This window comes from Caretta caretta, chromosome 9, assembly GCF_965140235.1.
Source record: "Caretta caretta isolate rCarCar2 chromosome 9, rCarCar1.hap1, whole genome shotgun sequence".
NCBI classification, from domain to species: Eukaryota; Metazoa; Chordata; order Testudines; family Cheloniidae; genus Caretta; species Caretta caretta.
The window spans coordinates 58,193,490-58,216,879 of record NC_134214.1 but is presented as its reverse complement, the minus strand read 5'-3'; the positions used below and the strand labels follow the sequence as shown (position 1 = coordinate 58,216,879).

Genomic DNA, 23,390 nt, shown 5'->3' with positions numbered 1-23,390 from the left:
CAGAGCCACGTAGTCCACAGTGATCCGCTCAAAGTCATTCTTGGCAGTATCATTGGTGCCTACGTGAAGAAGCAGGAAGGGGTAGCGATCCGAGGGCTTGATGAGTCTCGGCAGTCTCTCCGTCACATAGCCAATCTTAACTCCTGGCAAGCAGCAGACTTCTAGGTTTTCCCGATTGGGGCAGCAGATAGATGACTCAGTCCCCCTGAGGAGAGAGTCTCTGACCACCACCACCCGCCTCCTTCTCTTGGGAGCGGTGGTCGTGGAACCCCCAACCCTAGGACAGTGCATCTCATGCCTTCCAATCGGCGGAGTCTCTTTCTGCTCCCTTCCCTCAGACGTATCATCTGGTCCACTCTTCGCATTAGTACCTGTGGAGATAATATGAAAACGGTTACTTACCTCTATCTGCCCTGCTGGTACATAGACGTTCCCCTTTTTTCTTCTGGAGGTCACATGATGCCAAATTTCTTCACCATCCTTTTGTCCCCAATGTGCAGCCTACTTTGAATCTTCAGAACCTTGTGCCCGTAGAAGCCTATCCTGACATCCGTCCAGGAAATCTTCAGTTTCTCTTATGCACCGCAGGGTCAATACCTGTTGCTCCAGACCTTGAACCTTCTCTTCCAGTATGGAGACCAGCTTGCACTTTGTACAGACAAAGTCGCATCTGTCCTGTGGAAGAAAGACAAACATAGCACATCCAGTGTAGGTCACAACAGCTGAACACCCCCCATCCATGTTACCTTCCTTCTATGAGCTTCCTAAGGAGTTGTAGTAATTACTCAGAGAATCCGACAAGATGTAAGCCACAGTGGGCTCTCCCCAGGCAAACTCCTTTTGTTAGCTGCTCTGCTGTTTGCTGCTCAGCTGGTTTGCAACTGACTGGCTTTTTATGCAGTCAGGCCCACTTAAGGCTCACCTGGAACAAAGCACACCCAGTTCCCACCCTTTTCAAACAACCAATCAAGCACACAGCACACAATCACACTGTCCTCACAACAAACACTCAGATACTCACCAACACAACCTCCTTAATGCAGCCCTTAGCGTACCTCCTCTCAGGCAGATCCCAGGCAAACTCCTTTTGTTAGCTGTTAGTTCCCTCAGCCTCTCCTCGTAAGTCATGTGCCCCAACCCCCTGATCATTTTCATTGCCCTTCACTGGACTCTCTCCAATTTGTCCACATCCCTTCTGTAGTGGGGGGACCAAAACTGGACACAATACTTGAGGTGTGGCCTCACCAGTGCCGAATAGAGGGGAATAATCACTTCCCTCAATCTGCTGGCAATGCTCCTACTAATACAGCCCAGTATGCCATTGGCCTTCTTGGCAACAAGGGCACACTGTTGACTCATATCCAGCTTCTCGTCCACTGTCACCCCAGGTCCTTTTCTGCAGAACTGCTGCTTAGCCAGTAGCCTGTAGCAGTGAATGGGATTATTCCCTAAGTGCAGAACTCTGCACTTGTCCTTGTTGAACCTCATCAGATTTCTTTTGGCGCAATCTTCCAATTTGTCTAGGTCACTCTGGACCCTATCCCAACCCTCCAGCATATCTACCTCTGCCTCCAGCTTAGTGTCATTTGTGAACCTGCTGACGGTGCAATTAATCCCATCATCCAGATCATTAATAAAGATGTTGAACAAAACCGGCCCCAGGACCAACCCCTGGGGCACTCCACTTGATACCGGCTGCCAGCTAGACATTGAGCCGTTGATCACTACCCACTAAGCCTGACAATCTAGCCAGCTTTCTATCCACATTATAGTCCATTCATCCAATCCATACTTTTTTAACTTGCTGGCAAGAATACTGTGGGAGACCATATCAAAAGCTTGGCTAAAGTCAAGCTATATCACCTCCACTGCTTTTCTCATATCCACAGAGCCAGTTATCTCATCGTAGAAGACAATCAGGTTGGTCAGGCATGACTTTCCCTTGGTGAATCCATGTTGATTGTTCCTGATCACCTTCCTGTCCTCCAAGTGCTTCAAAATGGATTCCTTGAGGACCTACTCCATGATTTTGGCGGGGACTGAAGTGAGGCTGACTGGTCTGTAGTTCCCCAGGTTCTCTTTTTTCTCTTTTTAAAATATGGGCACTATATTTGCCTTTTTCCAATCGTCCAGCACCTCCCCTGATCGCCACGAAGTTTCAGAGATAGTGGCCAATGGCTCTGCAATCACATCAGCCAACTCCCTCTGCACCCTTGGATGCATTAGATCTGGACCCATGGACTTGTGCAAGTCCAGCTTTTCTAAATAGTCCTTAACCTGTTCTTTCACCACTGAGGGCTGCTCACCTACTCCACATGCTGTGTTGCCCAGTGCAGCAGTCTGGGAACTGCTTTGTCTGTGAAGACGGAGGCAAAAAAATCATTAAGTACTTCAGCTTTTTCCATATCATCTGTCACTATGTTGCCTCCCCCACTCAGTAAGGGTCTCACACTTTCCCTGACCTTCTTCTTGTTGCTAACATACCTGTAGAAACCCTTCTTGTTACCCTTCACATCCCTTGCTAGCTGCAACTCCAGTTGTGCCTTGGCCTTCCTGATTACACCCCTGCATGCTCGAGCAATATTTTTATACTCTTCCCTAGTCATCTGTCCAAATTTCCACTTCTTGTAAGCTTCCTTTTTGAGTTTAAGCTCACCGAAGATTTCACTGTTAAGCCAATCTGGTCGCCTGCCATATTTCCTATTCTTTCTGCACATCAGGATGGTTTGTTCCTGCATCCTCAATAAGGCTTCTTTAAAATACAGTGAGCTCTCCTGGGCTCCTTGCCCCCTCATATTAGCCTCGCAGGGATCCTGCCCATCAGCTCCCTAAGGGAGTCATAGTCTGCTTTTCTGAAGTCCAGAGTCCGTATTTTGCTACTCTCCTTTCTTCCATTTTTCAGGATCCTGAACTCAGCCATCTCATGGTCACTGCTGCCTAGGTTGCCACCCACTTCTACTTCCCCTACCAATTCTTCCCTGTTTGTAAGCAGCAGGTCAAGAGGAGCACAGTGTGACGTTGCACCCCATAATGCTTTGTAGAAATATGCTTATGAATGTAAATATAACATAACTGGAATATGTTTTACGCTACATATGCCATGTAACATATCTCTGCAAAGGTTATGATCTACTGAATATATTCATCCTATTTGTATGTATGTATCATTTTTGTATTCATAGTTATGAATATTAGCTGTGTACTGTGTACTTGTTTGTTTGTTTTAAGTAGCCTCAGTGAAGCATTTGCTCAGCTTCTTGAGTAAGTGCCCAATCAAGAAACACTTAAGCTGACAATAGACTTTGATAGATGCCAATCCACATCTGAGCTTTCCTGGGAACATTCCTGTAGAGAACTAAGTCATGCATGGACATGTGACTTGTCCAGGTGACTCCAAAATTCCATCTTGTAGAGGGGATTCTACACAGGGGGAACGAGGGGGTTCCACCTACAAGAGAGAAACTATATAAAGCCCTGGGAGACCCCTCATTTTGTCTTCACCTGTCTCAAGAGATAGCCTCTCCATCCCCAAAGGATACCTGAAAGAAACTGGAACAAAGGACAGTAACCACAGGGGTGTGAGTGATTGCTGGACCCATAGTAGAAGCAGACTAGTCTGTAAATGAAGCTTATTGGAACATCTCTGAGGGTGAGATTTCATCTGTAATCACTTTCTTACTGTATTAGGCTTAGACTTGTGTGTTTTATTTTATTTTGTTTGGTAATTCACTTTGTTCTGTCTGTTATTACTTGGAACCACTTAAATCCTGCTTTTTGTATTTAATAAAATCATATTAACTTATTAATTAACCCACAGTATGTATTAATACCTGGGGAGGGCAAACAGCTGTGCATATCTCTCTATCAGTGTTACACAGGGCAAACAATTTATGAGTTTACCCTGTGTAAGCTTTATACAGGATAAAACGGATTTATTTGGAGTTTGGACCCCATTGGGAGTTGGGTATCTGAGTGCTGGAGACAGGAGCACTTCTTAAGCTATTTTCAGTTAAGCCTGCAGCTTTTGGGGAACGTAGTTCAGGCCTGGGTCTGTGTTTGTAGCAGGCTAGCATGTCTAGCTCAAGCCAGGCAGGGCACTGAAGTCCCAAGCTGGCAGGGAAAACAGGCTCAGAAGTAGGCTAAGCACATCAGGTGGCAGTCCCAAAGGGATTTCTGTGATACAACCCGTTACACATGGCCCCTAGTCAGTTCCTCCAGCACTTGTACCAGGAAGTTGTCCCCAGCACTCTCCAAAAACTTCCTGGATTGTCTGTGCACTGCTGTATTGTTCTCCCAGCAGATGTCAGCGTGATTGAAGTCCCCCATTAGAACCAGAGCCTGTGAATGACCACAAGGAAAGCTTTGAAGACACAGGGCTATAGACGCTAAGTGTTATTGTTGTGTGTTGTCATTTCAGATTGTGTTCAAGAATCTAGCAAGTCGGCCTTACAACATCTACCCTCATGGGCTCACCAGCATAAGTTCCTATCACCCAGTGAAGTCTTCTGAAGGTGAGATTGGCTGAGGAAGGACACTGGAATTTAGCAGAGCTGTTGGCAAAGATCACATACCTCAGAACAGGAGAGTTTTGTGAAGCCCTCAGTAAATGGGTTGTTTTACCTATTCGAAGTACTTGGGTACTTATGTCCTCTCAGACTGCATTAACTCTTGGGGAGAGACCCCTCTGCACTGTGGAACCCTCTCTTTCAGGGAGGTTTTGAGGACAGGGGCTGACAGGAGAGGTCCTGTTGATCAGGGAACTGAGGGTCAGCCAAAGGGGTCCAGGAGGCAGGGTGGAGTCCTCCCTCATGCAGATAGCTCTGGCCTCTCTAGGGCCCCCAAGATCTGAGAAGATCTGCATGTTCTGGAGTCCAGATCTCCTGCTGCTTCCAGTGAGAGGCCAACCCTGCCCCACAACGGCAGAATTCAGAGGAGGCTGTACAAAGGGAACCTCATGGGGTTTCCTTGCCTCTGCAGAAGTTCTGCAATGTACGATCACTCTATGGTCTCATGTTCCCTCATGATGCTTCCAGACAACAGAACCGATCCCTCTGCTGCTGTTCTTCATCAGTAGCAGAGGAATCACCGAGCCTCAGACATCCTTGTCTTTACACAGGATTTCTTTAGCATATCAGATCATCCAAGTCAGTATCCCCCTCTGGCTGTGGCCAGCAATGCTTCGTAGGAAGGAAATACCCACTGCTATAATGCACCTTCTAGTGAGCGATGCCATATACGTGCACTGGGGGAATTCGTTCCCATCCCATGCACAGTGATCAGCATATGCCTTGTATATTTCACTTTCTCCTCATTCCCTGGGCATTTCATACTGACCAGCCCTTCCAAAAACCTTCCTGGAACCACACAGCTATAAAATGGGGTTTAAATGGTAGCTTAAAGCAAAGTCAACTAAATAAACTTGTGTAGTTCTAAAAGTGTTTTGAATGATCAATTGGCATTTATTACAACATTCCTTAACATAAAACACTGCTCTATTAGCAGTGGTGTAGTAAGGTAGTGACATGGCTGTCAGCTGCAGTGTTTTGAGCCATTGCTGTAGGATAATGCAATATTTTTATTATATAATCAATGCCTAGCTCTTTTCAGCAGTAGATCTCAAAGCATTTCACAGTTTTTAATGTATTTAGCCTCACACAGCTGTATGAGGCAGGGCCATGCTATTATTCCCATTGTACTCATGGGAAACTGAGGCACTGAGCAACTTGCCCCAGGTCACACAGGAAATGTGGCAAAATTGAACCAAGGTCTCCCAAGCCCTTGGCTAGTGCCCTAGCTGCTGGACCATCTGACTGGGGACAATGATAATCACTAATCCTCCTCCTCCTGCCATTTTACTTAATACAACCACCCAGTTATGCCACCTTCCCAGTGACCAGTACTGAAATCAACAGGACTGCTTCGCAGTCAGATGCTGCTCAGTGGATTGGACTCTTATCTCATTTATACCAGTGTAAATCAGGAGTAATTGCATTGAAGTCAGCAGAGTAACACTGTTGTAAAATTAGTGTGAGGGTGGCAGAATCAGGCCCTTTGTGGCATCAGTGAAATTCTCCCTGGGCAGGAATCCTCCGTTCTGATGCTGCCAGGATGGGTGAGCTGGGCACACAAGCGCTCTCCTGCTCTGCTTTAATTTGGGGTTTCCCTCTGGTTCAACTTACCCTCCTTGTACTGCTTCTTGTTTTCCTCTGTGCAGTTGCTAGGTTACCACCTGGCCTTCCAAACACTGCTGGACTGCTGCCTGGTGGGAATCTTTGGGAGACACTGTTACTTAGGAACCATCGTGATTCTTGGGTGGGCATCATGCACTTCTGTCTCCCTCCTCTTTCTTCCTTAAGGATTAAAACTATCTAGGGCAACAATCGCAGTGCATGAACAAGATCCTCTGCTGCTGCTTCTAGCTGGGATGGGAACCTCCAAGAAAAGGAGAGGAACCAGTGGCTTCAGGTTTCATAAAACTAGATCAGATTTGCAAGCTCCCCCTTTTTTCCCCCCCTATGTTTTAATTTAAGCTAGTGCCTTCCTCCAGGACAGCTAGGTTCTGTTCCCGGCTCAGCCACTGACTCACTGCGTGACTGTTGGCAAGTCACGTCCATGCTTGGTGGCTCCGTTTCCCCAGCTATAAATTTGGCAGAACACTCACCTATCTTTGTGGGATCTCTGCCTAATGATTGTTGTGCCATAATTTAAGGGTGATCAATTAAATCCAAGTTTTTCTAGCAAGTTGGGCTCTTAATTAGGAGTGGATGAGCCCCCTTCAGAAGCATATTGGGCATAAGCAATTGCCCTGAGGAGGTATCATCACGGTATTTATTTGATGTTAGCGTTTTCTGTCTTCTAGCCAAACTTATTTTCTCACAGTTATTCTGTATTTGTTTGTCATTCTGCCCTTCTCTGCATCACTCTTCACCCTATCTATTCCCTTGCCATTTCACCTATAATCCCCACTCAGCAAGACACAACCCAGATAAATTTGAGTTCAGATCAGACTCAGCCCATGATACTCATAAGTGGTTTCAAAATTAGGCACAAACCTTCCCTTTCATCCCTGGCTCTGTTTGGCTCAGGCAAGTACTAGCACCTCCAGAGAAGTCTCCATACCTTCCCGCCATACTGTACAGGCCTTTTGGGTTTGCAAATGTGGTCCTGATTCAGGAAAGCACCTAAGTGTGTGCTGAACTTTAAGTGCCCTTCCTGAAGGGGAATGCTTTGTTGGCTCATGGTCTTGGGCTGAAAGTGTTGTGGGATCAGGCTTTCTCATGAGATTTCAGGAGCTCTGATTGGGGTTGGGCCAGCAGTCCCCACAAAAGAAGCCCCAATCATGGAATCTAAGTACTGTTGCTTCTGGACCTAGATGCTTGTCCTTGACCTTCTGTTGGTTCTACAGGATGCTTGTATGATCTTGATTCCTACTTGACCCATTCAATCCCTTCCTTCCTGCAGCCCATTTTATAAGTAGGATTACCCCCTCCTCTGAATGAATGCTAATGAATTGCTTTTGGGGGTTGTCTGTTACTAGATAAAGATGTGAAGAATATACCTATTGAGCCTGGCCAGTCATTCAAATACAGCTGGAAAGTGACGACTGAGGATGGGCCAGCTGGCTCAGATCCTCGTTGCCTGACCCATTTCTACTACAGCTCCATCAACCCAGTCCGAGACACAGCCTCGGGGCTCATCGGCCCCCTCTTGATCTGCTCTAAAGAATCGATGGATCAGAGAGGGAATCAGGTGAGCTCTTCCCTTTCTGCGTAACCACCTGCCATTGCGGAGGTGGAGGTGTGGCCAAAGTGTGCTGGAGTCCCATTCCTTGTCTGTCTGAGCTGCAGGACAGAGCCATTGCAGTGCGACATAGTGACACTGCACCACAGCTTCCCAACATTTGAATTTTCCCATGGTGATAATGCATCATTGCTTGCTAATTTTTCATCCTTAGGGACAGATCCCAAAGCCCTTATGTAGGCAAATCTCCCATTGGCTCACGTGGGAGATTTGCTTGGTTAAAGGGCCGCAGAATTTAGTCTTTACTTTCCATGACACCAATATTAATCAGAACTGACAAAACACGTGTCTGTCCCCTGGATTTCAGTGTAGACATATGGTTACCTGCTCTGAACAGCTGGTTCTGCTGTCAGGTGCCTGGTCATATATCCATATGATGGGTAACTTACATTACTAAGGGATGCCCTTATATTTGAGATCAGAGCTGAGGTTACAGAAACGCAGCAGCTGAGTTATATGAAATGATTCATATTGTAACTCACACCTATGCTCTCCTGCCACTGAAAGATCTCAATGTTTCTGGAATAATAATCATAATAATCCCTAGCTCTTTTCATCCATAGATCTCAAAGCACTTTACAAAGGAGTCATGATCATTATCCCCATTGCACAGATGGGGAAACTGAGACACAGGGAGGGGAAGTGACTTGCCCAAGGTCACCCATCAGGCCAGTGGCAGAGCTGGGAAAAGAACCCAGATCTCCTAAATTGCAGTCTAGTGCTCAGTCCACTAGACTGCACTGCCTGAGAGGAAACAGCCTCATAAGTGCATAGGTCACTAACATATCCATGGCACCAGGTGCATAGTAGTGTAACAGCAACATTAAGAGTGAGGGAGTGTATTATAAGGCATGACCACCCCATAGCACTTCCTTTTGCCCAAGCATGGCACTGCCAGCACTCCCTGCCTCAGTTTCCTTCCCTGAGGTGGACCTCCTCAGCTCTCCAACATAGGTCTATGCTGGAGATGTGGCTTGGCCCTCCAGCCGTGTCACAATGAACATGACCCCTTCTGGGGTAACAACAATCCAGCTAAAAGTCCCAACAAACAAAAAGGTTCTTCTGCCCTCCATGGGAGTCTTTTTAGCCTACCCTTTGCATCCTGGTCCCAGCCCCTTTCTGGGTTATTTTGGTGTCTTCCCTGCTCCAACAGAGGGCACTCGGTCCCAGGCTGGTGCCCCTGGAGAACCCGGCCTTCTGCAAACCCTGGCTCATGGCCATACCACTCCCTGGGATTGCACATCCCAGACTGAGCTCTGTCAACCCTTTGATGAGGCCCACTGTCACCTGGCCCCCTGCCTCCTCAGGCTGGGAAGCAGCAAATCCTTATCGCACAGGTGGGGCTGGCCCCGTCTCCCCAGAGTATCACACACCCTGTTCATGAGACAGAGGATTTGTTTTTGTTCTGGTCCTGTCTCTGTGGCCCTGAGCAAGGGCCCAGTCCTACAGAGTGCTGACCCCTTCAATGTCCTTTTAAGACACTGGGAGTTAAAATTAATGAGCTCTGACAACAAAATCTATTGATGTTTTCTTAAATCCCCAATACATATGGTCAGTGACAGGGCTTTTGGCTACTGCCAGGGTTTCATTGGTGTCAGTGAAGGTAGAATTTGGCCCCAAAGGTTCAGATGTTTGCTTTGGATGAGCATCTAGCACATGTCTGCTCCTCCAGAGCCCACTCCTGGGCAAGGAGACTTGCAAGAACAAGCTTTCACGGTGCATTTCCAGTGCTTCTCTTTGGGTTGAGGCATGAGTTGTCCTTTCTGCAAAGAGCTTCTCCCAACCCTGATTGTAACATGAACACAAAGCAGCATCATGCTCAGCCTGGCTACTGTGGCTCACTCTGGAATCTACCATCTCTGAACTCACCTAATATAGTTGCTGCCTACATACTGTGAGGCTCTAGGTTGGAGTTTGGCAGCAGCCATATCCCGGCTACGTGCACGCACAGGACGTGCAGCCACAGGACTCCGCTAGCTGGCTGAGAGCGCTGTCATGCCCACTGGCTGAGGCAGCGAGGGGGCAGGCCAGAGCTGGAGTCAAATGTGTGCATGGTGATGGGGTAGCGGCAGGTCAGACTGCATCAGAGGTGGCCAGGACAATGGTCAGAGCTTTCTGGGGGTCAGTAGGCGAAAAAGCCAAGCCCCGTCACTGGGTCAGTGGGTTGGGGAGGTGAGGTCAGGCAAGGTAACAAGGCAGGGCTGGGAGAGGCAGCAAACAGCAGACAATGATATGTTGCTCAGACAGCTTCCTCTTCCTGTTGGGGCCTTTCTATAGTCCAGGTACCCAGTGAGAGTGCTCCTGTCCCTCCAATCAGGGGCCCGTAGGCCTTTAGCAATCAGGCCGTTGGTCAGGGAAGGGATTACATGCATTGCTGGGCACAACAGCTAAGGCTGCCACCTGGTGGGCCTGGGTGCAGTACCAACATCCTGCCCAGTCTTGGGTGGTAGTTGGCAGGCACACTGTGACCTCTGAGTATAAGTTTACATTCTGGCCAGAGCCATCCCAGATTATGAATAACCCCCTTCCTCTGTGATTCCCAGATGATGTCAGATGAGACGAGGTTTGTGCTGTTTTCGGTCTTTGATGAAAACCACAGCTGGTACCTGGCAGAAAATATACAGCGGTTCTGCACAGATGCAGCTATGGTGAACCCACAGGATCCTGAATTCTATGCTTCAAATGTTATGCACAGTGAGTATCCCAGGGTGGGAGCTGTAAGTGAAGGACTGAAGGAAAAAACAGGATTATCCATACATAAGGACCTATCTTATTTATTGGCTCAGCACAGTTATGGTAGATCAGTGTTAGCTGATACTAGCTAGCAATAGATGACCTGATCTTGGGTTCTTTCTTGATTGTAAGCTGGTCATGACTGTCCTGATCTGGGCTCCTTCTGGAGCGGGAATGTGATCAACACCTGGTTGTTGTCAGGGAGTGAACTGAAGTCTTAACTGTATTGTCACACCCAACTAAAATATAAAAGGTTAGCCGTCATGTGAGACCAAAGCACTGATAAAACTTCTCACACCCCATGTCTCTTCCAGGTATTAATGGATACGTCTTTGACAACCTGCACCTGAAACTTTGCCTGCATCAAGTGGTGTACTGGTATGTCTTAAGTGTCGGTGCCCAGACAGACTTCCTGTCTGTTTTCTTCTCTGGAAACACCTTCAAACACAACATGGTCTTTAAGGACACGCTCACCCTCTTTCCACTTTCTGGAGAAACCGTCTTCATGAGCATGGAAAAGCCAGGTTAGTAACTTTAGTTGTTTTATAAATTACTTTGCCCAGCTGCTGTTTAGTATATGTTGACAAAGACAGGTCAGCATGTTACATTAGGAGCATTTTACGTGTATGACTGTAGGGATCAGCTAGAAAAATAACCAGCTTTATTAAGAGAAAAAGAGATAAATGAATCAAAACTCAACTGAAACTGCATGAGCAAGTAAATGGCAATTCCAGGTGCATCTGGTTCCTCACCCCCACTCACACTCCCCCTGCAACAGAGCTCTCCAGCTAGCTATCAAGTTACATCATCAGAACAAACTCTTACGGTGTGGCTATCTTACAGAAGTTTGCCACGTTTGAACATGGTTGTGAAGAATCAGCCTTGCTGGCCTGATGCTGACTATGACCTGGTGCCCAGTGTATAGATGAAGAAAAATCGTATTCAGTATTGTGTGCTACCCACAGTCAAATCCTACACATTATAGATTCAGAGAAGGACCTCATCTCCTGTCTGTGAAACCTTTCTTAGGTGTGACCTGTTCCAGAGAAATAAGAGAGCAGAGCTGAGAAATACAAGACACATTCACATTTTGTGCCTATTTTGGAAACTAACGAATGATGTGAAGAATGCTGAGATATGTAATGTTATTGTGAAGTTACCCCTATAAAAACTCTAAATTTAAAAAATAGTTAAACTTTTAAACTTTTTTTTTTTTTTGAACAAGGAACTCAGAGTAATTCCCACAGTATTTTATTCAGGTGCCAGAGGCAGAAGCTGATTGGTCATTCCCAAAAGACTTTAAAAAAGCCACAATCTCTCTTTTGGCCACTCTGATTCCACCCTTATGGAATGCAACAAGCACCCTTGTCAAGTTATTGACTTGAACTGGGACCATATAGAACATGGTTGCAACCCAGCTCCTGTAGTGGCACCAAATCTTATATAAAGGGGGTCAAATGAGGTGTCTAAGACAAGGTTATGGTTTGCTGGTTATGATTATGCTGTCTATGTGTGTATCATTTTTGTAGTTAAAGTTATGAATATTGGCGCTATACTGTCTGTATTTCAAACTTGTGCTATGCTCCTGGGTGACACCCCAGATAAGTTGGTGTCAGTTCTGCCTAGCCTGCTTGATGGCCCATTAAGGACCATCAGCTATACAAGTGACCTATTGAGAGAAGGCAGATACGCCTTGCGACTCAGCAAGGTGTGCAGGGACATGCCTATGGAGAGAACGCTGAGGTTTTTCCAGGCCATGTCATGGACAGCTTGTCTTTGGAACAAAGAAAGAAAGACTACATGGCAGCTGGCTCATATCCAGAAGGAGATGCTCTCTTCTTTGGAAAGCTGCTGCAGCTCCTCCATCTTGTCTTCAGTCCTGCTTCATACCTCTGGAGGAACTTTGCTACACTGAAGCTTTGAACCAAGGACTGAAAGACCCATCCAAGCTGTGGATGTTTTCCAGAGACTTGATTTGAACCTGCAGGTTATTCCATCACTGCTGCAAGCCTGAACCAAAAACTTTGCCATTACCCTATGTAGTTGATTCCATTTAACCAATTCTTGCTCTCATCTATATCTTTTTTCTTTTATAAATAAACCTTTAGATTTTAGATTCTAAAGGATTGGCAACAGTGTGATTTGTGAGTAAGATCTGATTTGCATATTGATCTGGGTCAGGGGCTTGATCCTTTGGGATCAAGAGAACCTTTTTTCTTTTACTGGGGTATTGGTTTTCATAACCATTTGTCCCCATAACAAGTGGTACTGGTGGTGATACTGGGAAACTGGAGTGTCTAAGGGAATTGCTTGTGACACTTGTGGTTAGCCAGTGGGGTAAAACCAAAGTCTTCTCTGTTTGGCTGGTTTGGTTTTCCTTGGCTTGCATAGAAACCCCAGCCTTGGGCTGTAACTGCCCTGCTTTAAGCAATTTGTTCTGAATTGGCACTCTCAGTTGGGTCCCACCAGAACCAGCATCATTACAACCCTTAACTTGCCATCACTACTCCCTGAGCTGCAAAACTAGACTGTTCCACTCCTACAGAATCCCATGTGGGTTGGGTGATGGGACGCAGAGCCTTCTGCTTCAATGGGACTGGTTTGACAAGGTAAATACTGTTACTATCTGTCAGGGTTCCCTCCCCATTCTGAACTCTAGGGTACAGATGTGGGGACCTGCATGAAAGACCCCCTAAGCTTATTTCTACCAGCTTAGGTTAAAAACTTCCCCAAGGCACAATTTGTTCCCTGTCCTTAGACGGTATTGCTGCTACCACCAAGTGAGTTAGACAAAGATTCAGGAAAAGGACCACTTGGAGTTCCTGCTTCCCCAAAATATCCCCCCCCCCCAAGCCCCTTCACCCCCTTTCCTGGGGAGGCTTGAGAATAATATACCAACCAAATAGGTAAACAAGGTGAGCACAGAGCAGACTCTTGGGTTTTTAGGACACTAAAAACCAATCAGGTTCTTTAAAAAAGAGAACTTTTTTCTTTATAATAAAGTAAAAGAAGCACCTCTGTAAAATCAGGATGGAAGGTAATTTTACAGGGTAATTAGATTTAAAACACAGGGGATTCCCCTCTAGGCAAAACTTTAAAGTTACAAAAAACAGGAATAAACCTCCGTGTTAGCATAGGGAAAATTCACAAGCTAAACCAAAAGATAATCTAATGCATTTCCTCGCTATTACGTACAATTTTGTAATCTTAGATGCTTATTTCAGGTAGGGTTTTAGGAGATGTTTTTTTCATGCCCTGGTTCCTCTCTGTCCTGGAGAGAGCAACAAAGACAGCCCAACAAAACCTCACCCCCCAGATTTGAAAGGCTCTTCTTCCCTTATTGGTCTGGTACCAACCAGGTTATGTGAGCTTAATCATAGAATATCAGGGTTGGAAGGGACCTCAGGAGGTCATCAAGTCCAACCCCCTGCTCGCTCAAAGCAGGGCCAAGTCCCATTTTTTGCCCCAGATCCCTAAATGGCCCCCTCAAGGATTGAACTCACAACCCTGGCTGTAGCAGGCCAATGCTCAAACCACTGAGCTATCCCTCCCCTTACAGGTGGAGGAAGGATTTTATGCTACCCTTAGCTGTATGTTTATGACACCATCTAATGGTGATCTGCTGTCCTATGTGAAGTGCCCAGATGGCTTCAGTCCCATTTCTAGTGGCAATAAAAAGCTACCCTCAGCACTAGCCTCCTTGGTGGCCATCTGAGCACAGAGACAAATGACTCAGGCCTTGATCCACGAGGGAAGAGCTCTGTCTGTGCACAGCCTCATTGACTTCTCTGGGACTATGCAAGGGTGTAAGAATCTGCCCCCATAGATCTGGCAAGATCAGGGCCTAAATGAGCTGGAAAGAATGAACATACCTTTCTCTTCTAGGGGCGCCTCTCTGGGATACATTGACAAGGACAGTGTGGAAGAAGCATATGCTGCCTCTGCCTATACTGCATCTTGTCTATAATAAATACAGGCCTTCAATTCCCAGGGCTGTCAATCTGGCACCTTTCACCCCCATCAAACGTACTTAAAACTGTATTAAAAATAGTTTAAAAAATACATCTGGACTGAGTCATGGTAGACAAGGTTTCACCATCAGGGGGTGCTGTTTCTATTCAATAATTTGTTTGTTTCTTGTCAAAGTGATCTGCACATAATTCTTTTTAAAATTAGGCTTGTGCCTTCCCCCTCCCCCCCTTATCATTTATAGAGAAGGCCTTGAATTTTTTAAAGTCACTATGGTTTCTGCTGGTTTTGCAAGGCCAGCATCATTAACTGTTTCACTGCTGATAGTTTTAGCAGAATTTCAGCTTTTCTGTAGTTGTGGGCAGAGCCTAGGTAGATTACCACCACATTTTTACCGGTCTGAGTCATGCCATTGCATGACACTGCAGGGAGATCAGCCCAGCATAGCACATGTCCACAGATTTAAATTTTAAAAGGCTGCACGAATGTTAGGTGCTGCCTTTTAAAAACTCAGAACAAATCTTACTGACAATATGTCTGGCTGGAGAACAGACTATATTTTAGTGCCTAGTTGAGATTTTAAGTGTTTTTGTTCTGTTATAATGCATGCAAATCTTTCCATATACGCTCTGTCAAGTTTGTTCCAACCTCCCAACCCAGTTCCCAAATGATAGTGAATCCCAACGTGCTGGGCCTGTGGCTTTCTGCTGGTGTCAAGAAAATCACTCGAAGTGAGGGATGGAAACACTGCTGAGGACAATTCTGTGGAATGAGCCTAATTCTGTCTGGTGCATCTCAGTGCTGCAGTCCAGTTTCCTCCATATACATTTCATCTGTCAGTGTATCTGCTGAGCTGTTAAAATAAAAGTCACTGAACAGCTTGAATGAGTTGAATTGCCAAAGCCACATCAAGGTTCCATTGGAATGAATGCCAATCCAGTGTCCACATCCTGTAGGCAACTAGCCAGATCTTAGCCCACATATTTAACTCAATCGTTTAATCTCAGAATTTACCTGCTGGCCTTTCTTCGTCCTCATCCCCAACCTGCCTGTCACACTCACTGGGTCAGACACTCCCAGCGGAGTCTAGTCACAGAGTTTTATGGGAGTTGGGTTAGGCCTGTTACGATGCTAGTGTGCTGTGCAATCAATGACAACTGCCCTTGAGCTTTTTCCTGTTTTTGATTTGAAACAGCCATATGGGCACTGGCAACTCAGAGTTGTGCTTGTGGCTTTAACCCTTGGCCCTTCGTCCACCCTGGGGAGAGTAAGAAAGTGGCATAACTGTATTTATGTAAGTGAATTTAGAACGAGTGAATGGCACCAGCCTATTTGGTGAGCAGGATGAGTACAGCCCCCCAAAGCAAGAGAAGGCCCTGTCCTCTCTAGTGAAGGGACGAGGGGGAACCCAGAAATCAACAGTTCATGGGGAGAATTATCTAAACCTAGATTATTGTTGTTATATCCAGTCTTGACAGTTCAGAGTTGACCAGGCAGGAATGAGCTGGTCAGAGCAGAGGGGTAGGAAGAGGGGCGTTGTGATAGAGGGGCTTTGATTTCTTTTACCTTGAGCAGGAGAGAAATGGTGACTGGGACTCAAGAGATCAGCATATGCAGAAGACATTCTGCACCATAGATTCAAAGGCCCTCCTGCAGAACATAGGCCAGAGAACTGCCCCATAATATTCCTGTTTGAACTAGAGCAGATCTTTTAGAAAAACTGACCGTCTTGATTTAAAAATTGCCAGAGATGGAGAATCCACTGCCACCCATGGACAACAAACCAAGTATTGGCTCTTCTGAGATTTGTGAACTCAGATGACTGGATTCAAAATCCAGAATGGTGACCATTATACCATAGAACCAGTATAGTGTATCTGACAGCACCAACCAAACCTTTGATGGGTTGATTCTGGAATCCCACTGGCACTTACATGTAAAGTTGCAGCCATTTTATTGACCACTTCATAGCTACTCTCCACTGAAGCCATTGTGGGGACATACCAGGTAAAGGTGATGGTACCAGGGATGCATTCAATTCATTAGGTGTGTTAGGGAGCATTAAAGCAGTTAAAAATCCTTGCCAGGGATAATTCTAAACACTGCCAGAAATGTTGCAGCACATGGAGACATGCATGACAGGTGAACCCAGTGTGTGATAGATTTCAGTGGGAGTGGAAACAAGAATGTCATTGGTTTATGTCAGAAGCATTCTTAAAATACAGAACTTGCTAATGAGGGAGCACCAGCTGGGTGATAACTCTTGAAATTTCCTGGTATATTGAACTAATGCTGTTCTTTTGTCCTTTTCTGGGATAGGCGTATGGATGCTGGCATGCCTGAATCCTGACTTCAGAGACAGAGGAATGTGGGCAAAGTTCACAGTCTCTGAATGTAACACTGATCCAGAACTGTATTCCTATGGGGAAGATTATGATTTGATACCGGAATACTTGACAAATGAGGGCAATGGCCTTCAACCTAGGGGCTTCCCCAGGAATAAGGGATGGCGCAGGCTGTGTCTGAGGAAGCATCATAATGTCACCTCTCCCAAAAAGGAAACAGAGACGCTTAACCCGCAGCTAATACTCTGCTTGAGAAAATCCAGCCAGCTCCTCAAATTCAATAACAGACTTCAAAACAGCAGGAATAATTCCATGGACCCCTCTTCCAACAGCACATCAGTGCTGTCTGATCTACATGGCCTTTCACTATCTTCTCAAACAGAGTCTAACTTTGAGCCAATATCTTATGATTCCTTCTCAGAAGAGGCAGGTTTGTCAGAAATGATCAGCCCTGACCAAGAATTTGGACACCCGTCTCCTGAAGGAAACTCAACAAGTTTAAGTGACATGGTCCATCATAACACACGCTCAGCCAGCGCTGCAGCAGCTGGCTCATATCCAGAAGGAGATGCTCTCTTTTTTGGAAAGCGTAGACCAATTCAAGCTGTAGAGATGGTTAAAGAGAATTTAGAGCTGCACAAGTCAGTGGACAATGTGATGTCCCAACCAACTGCTCCATTAGCCAACTTAGAAAAATTTCTTAAAGGGAATGTTACTTTGGCACAATTAAAAGAGTCAGCACGTGTGATGGGCCATCAGGAACCTTCCTTTAATGCTGAAGAAACTGGTCTTCGAGGGAATGATAGTTCACTGCAACTGAATGACTCAAAACATGATTCTAGGTTTCAAGAAAGGATTCCATTAGATGAAGAAATGCCTCTAGAATTGAATATTACATCTTTAGAGCCACACATACCACTGAATGATACAATAACTACAGATAACACTTTCGTTAAAGGGAATAGTACTTCAGCATCATTAGACAAGTCAGCAGATAACACAAGTATACGTGTCATCACCTATGTGAACAGTGGGAAAGCATTTCTTAAAAGCAATGGTGCACCGATTAGGTTAGAAAATGACACCAGACTTCAAGAAGAGGCTTCGCTGGGCTTTTATGAAACTTCTCAAGAAGGAAAGTTAAATAGCCCAGCACATGATACCATGCTTCAAGAGAACACATCCACTACAAATGGAGACGTATTCTTTGAAAAGACTGTAGAGAAGTCTTCAAATGATACAGGAATTCAAAGGACCCCTGCACCACATCAGGAAGATCTTCTCCTTGGTAGGACTAACATATCGCTGTTAGATATCAATGATACAGCAGATCTGAGGCTTGCAGGAAACCATCCGTTGGATCATGAGACAAGGAGTGTTACACCGCTAAGACAGGATAAATCTGGTGATGGCCTGGGTCTTTCAAACGTAGAACATTCCTTGTCTGCAGAAAGTAGCATCAGGCTAGCCCCAGATAAACTTACCAATGTTTCTAGAAGGCTTGTACCAACATTTCTGGGCCGCAATGACATTTTTGCCACCAGCTATGTTACTACACAAGAAAGCGATGAATTAATATTGGGGACAAAGTTTCAAGAAGCTACAGAAAACGAAGAAATGTCTGAAATGGAGAACGTTGACTTACTCAAATTAAATGTTATGGCCAATGAGAGGAAGCTCGAAAAGGCCCCTTTACAAAGCAGCAAGGACACATTTCTGAAACAAAAGGTTACTGTGCTAAGTTTAGGTGGGCCAACAAATGAAGACAACAGCTTATTAGATAATGAGGAAGTTTATCTCAACGGGAAAGTGCCTCCAGCAGAGCTAGTGGACTTGATAAATGGTACACATCTCCTGGAGGCCAATTCATCAGACAAAGAAGGAACACTCCATAAAAGTAAGAGAATGGAGCTGGACTCGGACAGCCAGACCCCTGGAAAGCTAGTGCAAAGGACAGCTTTCAAGCCCTGTGATCAAAACTCTCAGGGATGCAGCACTCATGTAAAAAAGAGGTCCCTGGAATCACATGGAACTTCACTGGAAGAAACAGAGGTGCAGCAAGGACTGGAGGATAAAGCCAGAGCATTGAAGGGAAGGCAGAGCTCTGGTAAACATACAGGAGGAATTGGAGATGTGCTCAGAGGCACTATCAAGATAATCTACAATGACAGAGCAAACCACCTTGCTGCTAGGCCACTCTTGGTAGACACAACAGCAAGAGATCACAGAGCAACTGGCACTGATAACCCCACAGGATACATCAGGGGTGTGTCAGCTTCTCTTCCATCAAGCCCTAGCCAAGCGGATGCACTATCATACCATGCCAGCAGTCATGAGCCACCAGCAGTAGAGGGACACTATGACAACCAAGGTGAAAGTGATACAGCTCAGAGAGGAGGTAACTCCTTTCTGAAGGTGGAAGAGTCAGAGGAGGAGAAAACTAGTGCTACCTCTGCCTATTCAAGTGAGAAAACTACCAAAGAGGAACAGGAGGTAGGAACTGAGGCAGACACAAAGCCCACTGCATCAGCAGTAGAGCAAACAACAAGTATGGTCTCCATCTCAACACAGGTTGTGGGGCAAGTGAGTGGAATTAAGACACCTGCAGTAACTGCAATGCAGCGTAAAAGGGGTGTTGATTGGGAGGCACATTTGAGCTTGCAGCCCAAGGGAAATGTGACAGATGGGGAAGTGAGCACCTTGGACCAGCTGGAGCTGAAGGAAATGTGGATCTTCAGTAAACTGCAGCAGGATATTGAATCTAGTGCTGTTAAGGACCAAGTATTAGGAACTGAATCTAAGGATTTTCCAGCAAGCAAAGAGGTCTCAGAGATCCTGACAAAACGGGCCTCCAAAGAAAACTATCCACTTCCCCAAGATGGCGTGGCTCTCAATCAGACTCTTAAAGGGGACCAATGGAAGCTGAAGCACAGCCAGCAAGAAAATCAAGTGTTTAAAGAAGAAGACGCCATTCCCCTCTCAGGTAGTAAAATACAGACACCAGAATGGAAGGAGGTGGTGCAGGGGGTAGATGGGACACAGAGCAGCAGGGAAAGCACCAGCAAAGCAAAGAACAGGAGCTCCTCTCCTGGATCTGAGGAATATTTTGACACCTCTGGAGAACCCAATGCCCTAAACAACATGGTCAAGTCCAACATCTCAATGCCCCAGAAGGAGAAATCAGACTATGACGACTACAGCAAACCCGAGAGAGACACTGAAGAGTTTGACATCTATGGGGAGGAGAACCAAGATCTGCGCACCTTCACTGGGAGGGTCCAGCAGTATTTCATTGCAGCTGTCGAGGTGCTGTGGGAATATGAGAGCCAGAGACCCCAACACTTTCTAAAATTGAAGTAAGTTTTACCAGACACATCCTTCCCCTTGCACGAGACATCTTTCCCACCCTACTGATTGCTTTCCCTTCTATAGAGCAGCATGGATGAACAGACAAGGCTTAGATCAGTGGTTCTCAAACTTTTGTACTGGTGACCCCTTTCACATAGCAAGCCTCTGAGTGTGACCCCCCCTTATAAATTAAAAACACTTTTTAATATATTTAACACCATTATAAATGCTGGAGGCAAAGCGGGGTTTGGGAGGGAGGCCGATAGCTTGTGACCCCCCATGTAATAAGCTTGAGACCTCCTGAGGGGTCCCTACCCCCAGTTTGAGAACCACTGGCTTAGATCCATCCAGGGTACAGGCCCCACCACGAGACAGACATTGAGTTCCAGCCCAGCCTGTCCTACTTACAGTGCTCCACCCCAGTAGAGTCTTGTCTTTCTCTTGAGTCCTTGATCTTCTTTCGAAGTGTAGCAGCCCAGCTGGCAGCAGTCAACTGAGTTCTGCCCTGCTACTCCACTTTGTTGAGGAGTTCAGATCCTCCCTAGCTTGATCTCAAAGATTCTGGCTCTAATGTGTCCTCCCAGTGGTTTGCAGTATCAGTTCGCCTTACCAGGTGAGGGGCAGGAGTTGGAGCCACAGACTTAGTCATTGGCTTCCTATAGACCTGGCAGTGCTAAGGAGATGTAGGAGAGGAATGACCAACATCTTGGTCTGTGGTTAGTCCCCTACTTGACAGTTTGTCCACACTGCTGGGGGACTCCAAAGGGAGCATCCTCCATGAAGCGCTGTGTGGCTGCTGAGCTGGCCACAGCCATGTCCAAAACAATCAACTCAGAGGAGGAGCCAGCGAGATGAAGATAGGGGCACTCTCAGATACCTCCTCTGCTCTCAGTCTGAGTGCTACCCCATAGAATCATAGAATATCAGGGTTGGAAGGGACCTCAGGAGGTCATCTAGTCCAACCCCCTGCTCAAAGCAGGACCAATCCCCAACTAAACCATCCCAGCCAGGGCTTTGTCAAGCCTGATCTTAAAAACTTCTAAGGAAGGAGATTCTACCACCTCCCTAGGTAGCGCATTCCAGTGCTCATAGCCATGCTGGAGAGCTAATCCACTTGGATTGCTCTCCAGCATGGCTATGAGCACTAAACACTAAGAATCTAGAGAGGGTCCAAGACAGCAAAGGCTGGAGCTTCTGTAAGTACCTGGATGTACCTCAGCCCCTGGGCTTCTGAATGGGGTCCAGTCAAAGAAGAGCTGCACCAGAGAGACTATGCCAACATGTAGAGCTCCTTGCTGATACAATTTGTATCCGCAAAACAGTCTGTAGATATAAAACGGATATCCACAGATTTGCAGGGCTCTACCAATATGTCTTGGCAGCTACATAGATCTCTCTGTCACAGTCAGCTCATGCTTTGCCTCTTGAAGGCCAGTCGGAGCCCTTTGGTGGCTCCTGGCTTGGCTCTACATTCAGACTCTCTGCCTGAGCAGGTATGTAGCTTGAGATCACGATGCCAACCGAGATGCTCATTTGGGGTGTTAGCAGAGGGACTAGAGCTGTGATGGGAGTTGGGGTGAAGAGAGGCATTAGAGCCCAGACTCCAGTGTCCATGCCTCAAGCCTTCCACTCAGTGAGCATGGCTGGTGCCTTCCCACAGGATGTGGTCCTTTCTTGTTCTTGCAGAGGCCCAAGTAGGGGCTGGAGGAAGCCCTTCCAGCCATACAAGAAAGTGGTTTTCCGAGGGTACCTGGACAACTCTTTCACCCAGCCGCTGGCGCGTGGGGAGCTGGACGAACACTTGGGAATCCTAGGGCCATACATCAGGGCGGAAGTTGATGATGTCATAATGGTGAGTCAGACTGAAAAGGAAAATCCCCATTTCCTTAAAAGGAGTTAGGACATTCCCAGTGCAAAGCTTCCCCTCTAGTTCTAGGTGGGTCTTCCTGCTACGTCTTGTGCCGGGACCCGTTAGCACTAAAGGCCTGTCTTGCACCATAGGCTGCAGTTAGAAAACTGCCAACCAAGGGCCATGGCTGAGATCTGTCACGTTCAGTTTACTCCCTTGTGGTTCCCTGGGTATGTTGTCTCTCATTGCACTGACAATGCAAGGATATTCTGTGGGGAATTATTATTTATGCTAACACCATCCCAGCTCCCTAAGGTGTTCATAGAATCATAGAATATGAATCATAGAATATCAGGGTTGGAAGGGACCTCAGGAGGTCATCTAGTCCAACCCCCTGCTCAAAAGCAGGACCCATACCCAATTAAATCATCCCAGCCAGGGCTTTGTCAAGCCTGACCTTAAAAACTTCTAAGGAAGGAGATTCCACCACCTCCCTAGGCAACGCATTCCAGTGTTTCACCACCCTCTTAGTGAAAAAGTTTTTCCTAATATCCAACCTGAACCTCCGCCACTGCAACTTGAGACCATTACTCCTTGTCCTTTCCTCTTCCACCACTGAGAATAGTTCTAGACTATTAGACTATTAGGTCTAGAACTATTCTCAGTGGTGGAAGAGGACACCTAACTCCCATTGATGAGCACCTAGATAGCTGTGAGGAGCTGGGCTGTGGTACCTAGAGGCCCCCGCTGAGATCAGGGCCCCTTTGTGCTGCTGAGAGCAAGAGATGGTCCCTGCTCCAAAGAGCTCACAATGCACATAGACAAAGGCTGAGAGGGGAAACTGAGGCACAGAGCAGGGAAGTGGCTCAGCCAAGATCATTTAGCAGGTCCAAGTCACAGATGAGGGTCTCCTCATCACAAGAGCAGTCTCTGTAGAAATACCACATGGCACTTCTGGGAAAGAGCCTCTGAAAAGGCAGAAGGAGGTGGGAAGGGAAGAAAGCTAACTGGGATTCAGAATGGCTCTCAAGGGAGACACACGAGTCCCCAAGTTCAATCAGGCTCCGATTCATCCTCCCTAAAGAGCAGGGTACCAAACTGAGGAACTGTGTATAAACTCAGGCCTTATAGAATCATAGATTATCAGGGTTGGAAGGGACCTCAGGAGGTCATCTAGTCCAACTCCCTGCTCAAAGCAGGGCCAATTCACAATTTTTGCCCCAGATCCCTAAATGGCCCCCTCAAGGACTGAGCTCACAACCCTTAGCAGGTCAATGCTCAAACCACTAAGCTATCCCTCCCCCCACATGGCAAACTGCATCGGTTTAATAGATTGCTAAACCTTT

The 23,390-nt window shown here is 46.4% G+C and overlaps 1 protein-coding gene across 3 annotated transcripts in view; it reads left to right on the top strand.

The window, feature by feature from the left end:
- F8 (coagulation factor VIII) overlaps positions 1 to 23,390 on the top strand; it is a 96,114-nt gene that overhangs the window by 31,521 nt on the left and 41,203 nt on the right. For all 3 annotated transcript variants that reach the window (XM_075132342.1, XM_048863627.2, XM_048863626.2), the window contains exons 10-15: positions 4,418 to 4,511; positions 7,538 to 7,749; positions 10,344 to 10,494; positions 10,848 to 11,057; positions 16,822 to 20,203; positions 21,882 to 22,047. In XM_075132342.1, coding sequence (XP_074988443.1) covers positions 4,418 to 4,511; positions 7,538 to 7,749; positions 10,344 to 10,494; positions 10,848 to 11,057; positions 16,822 to 20,203; positions 21,882 to 22,047 — 4,215 coding nt within the window. The remainder of the gene's footprint in view (positions 1 to 4,417; positions 4,512 to 7,537; positions 7,750 to 10,343; positions 10,495 to 10,847; positions 11,058 to 16,821; positions 20,204 to 21,881; positions 22,048 to 23,390) is intronic.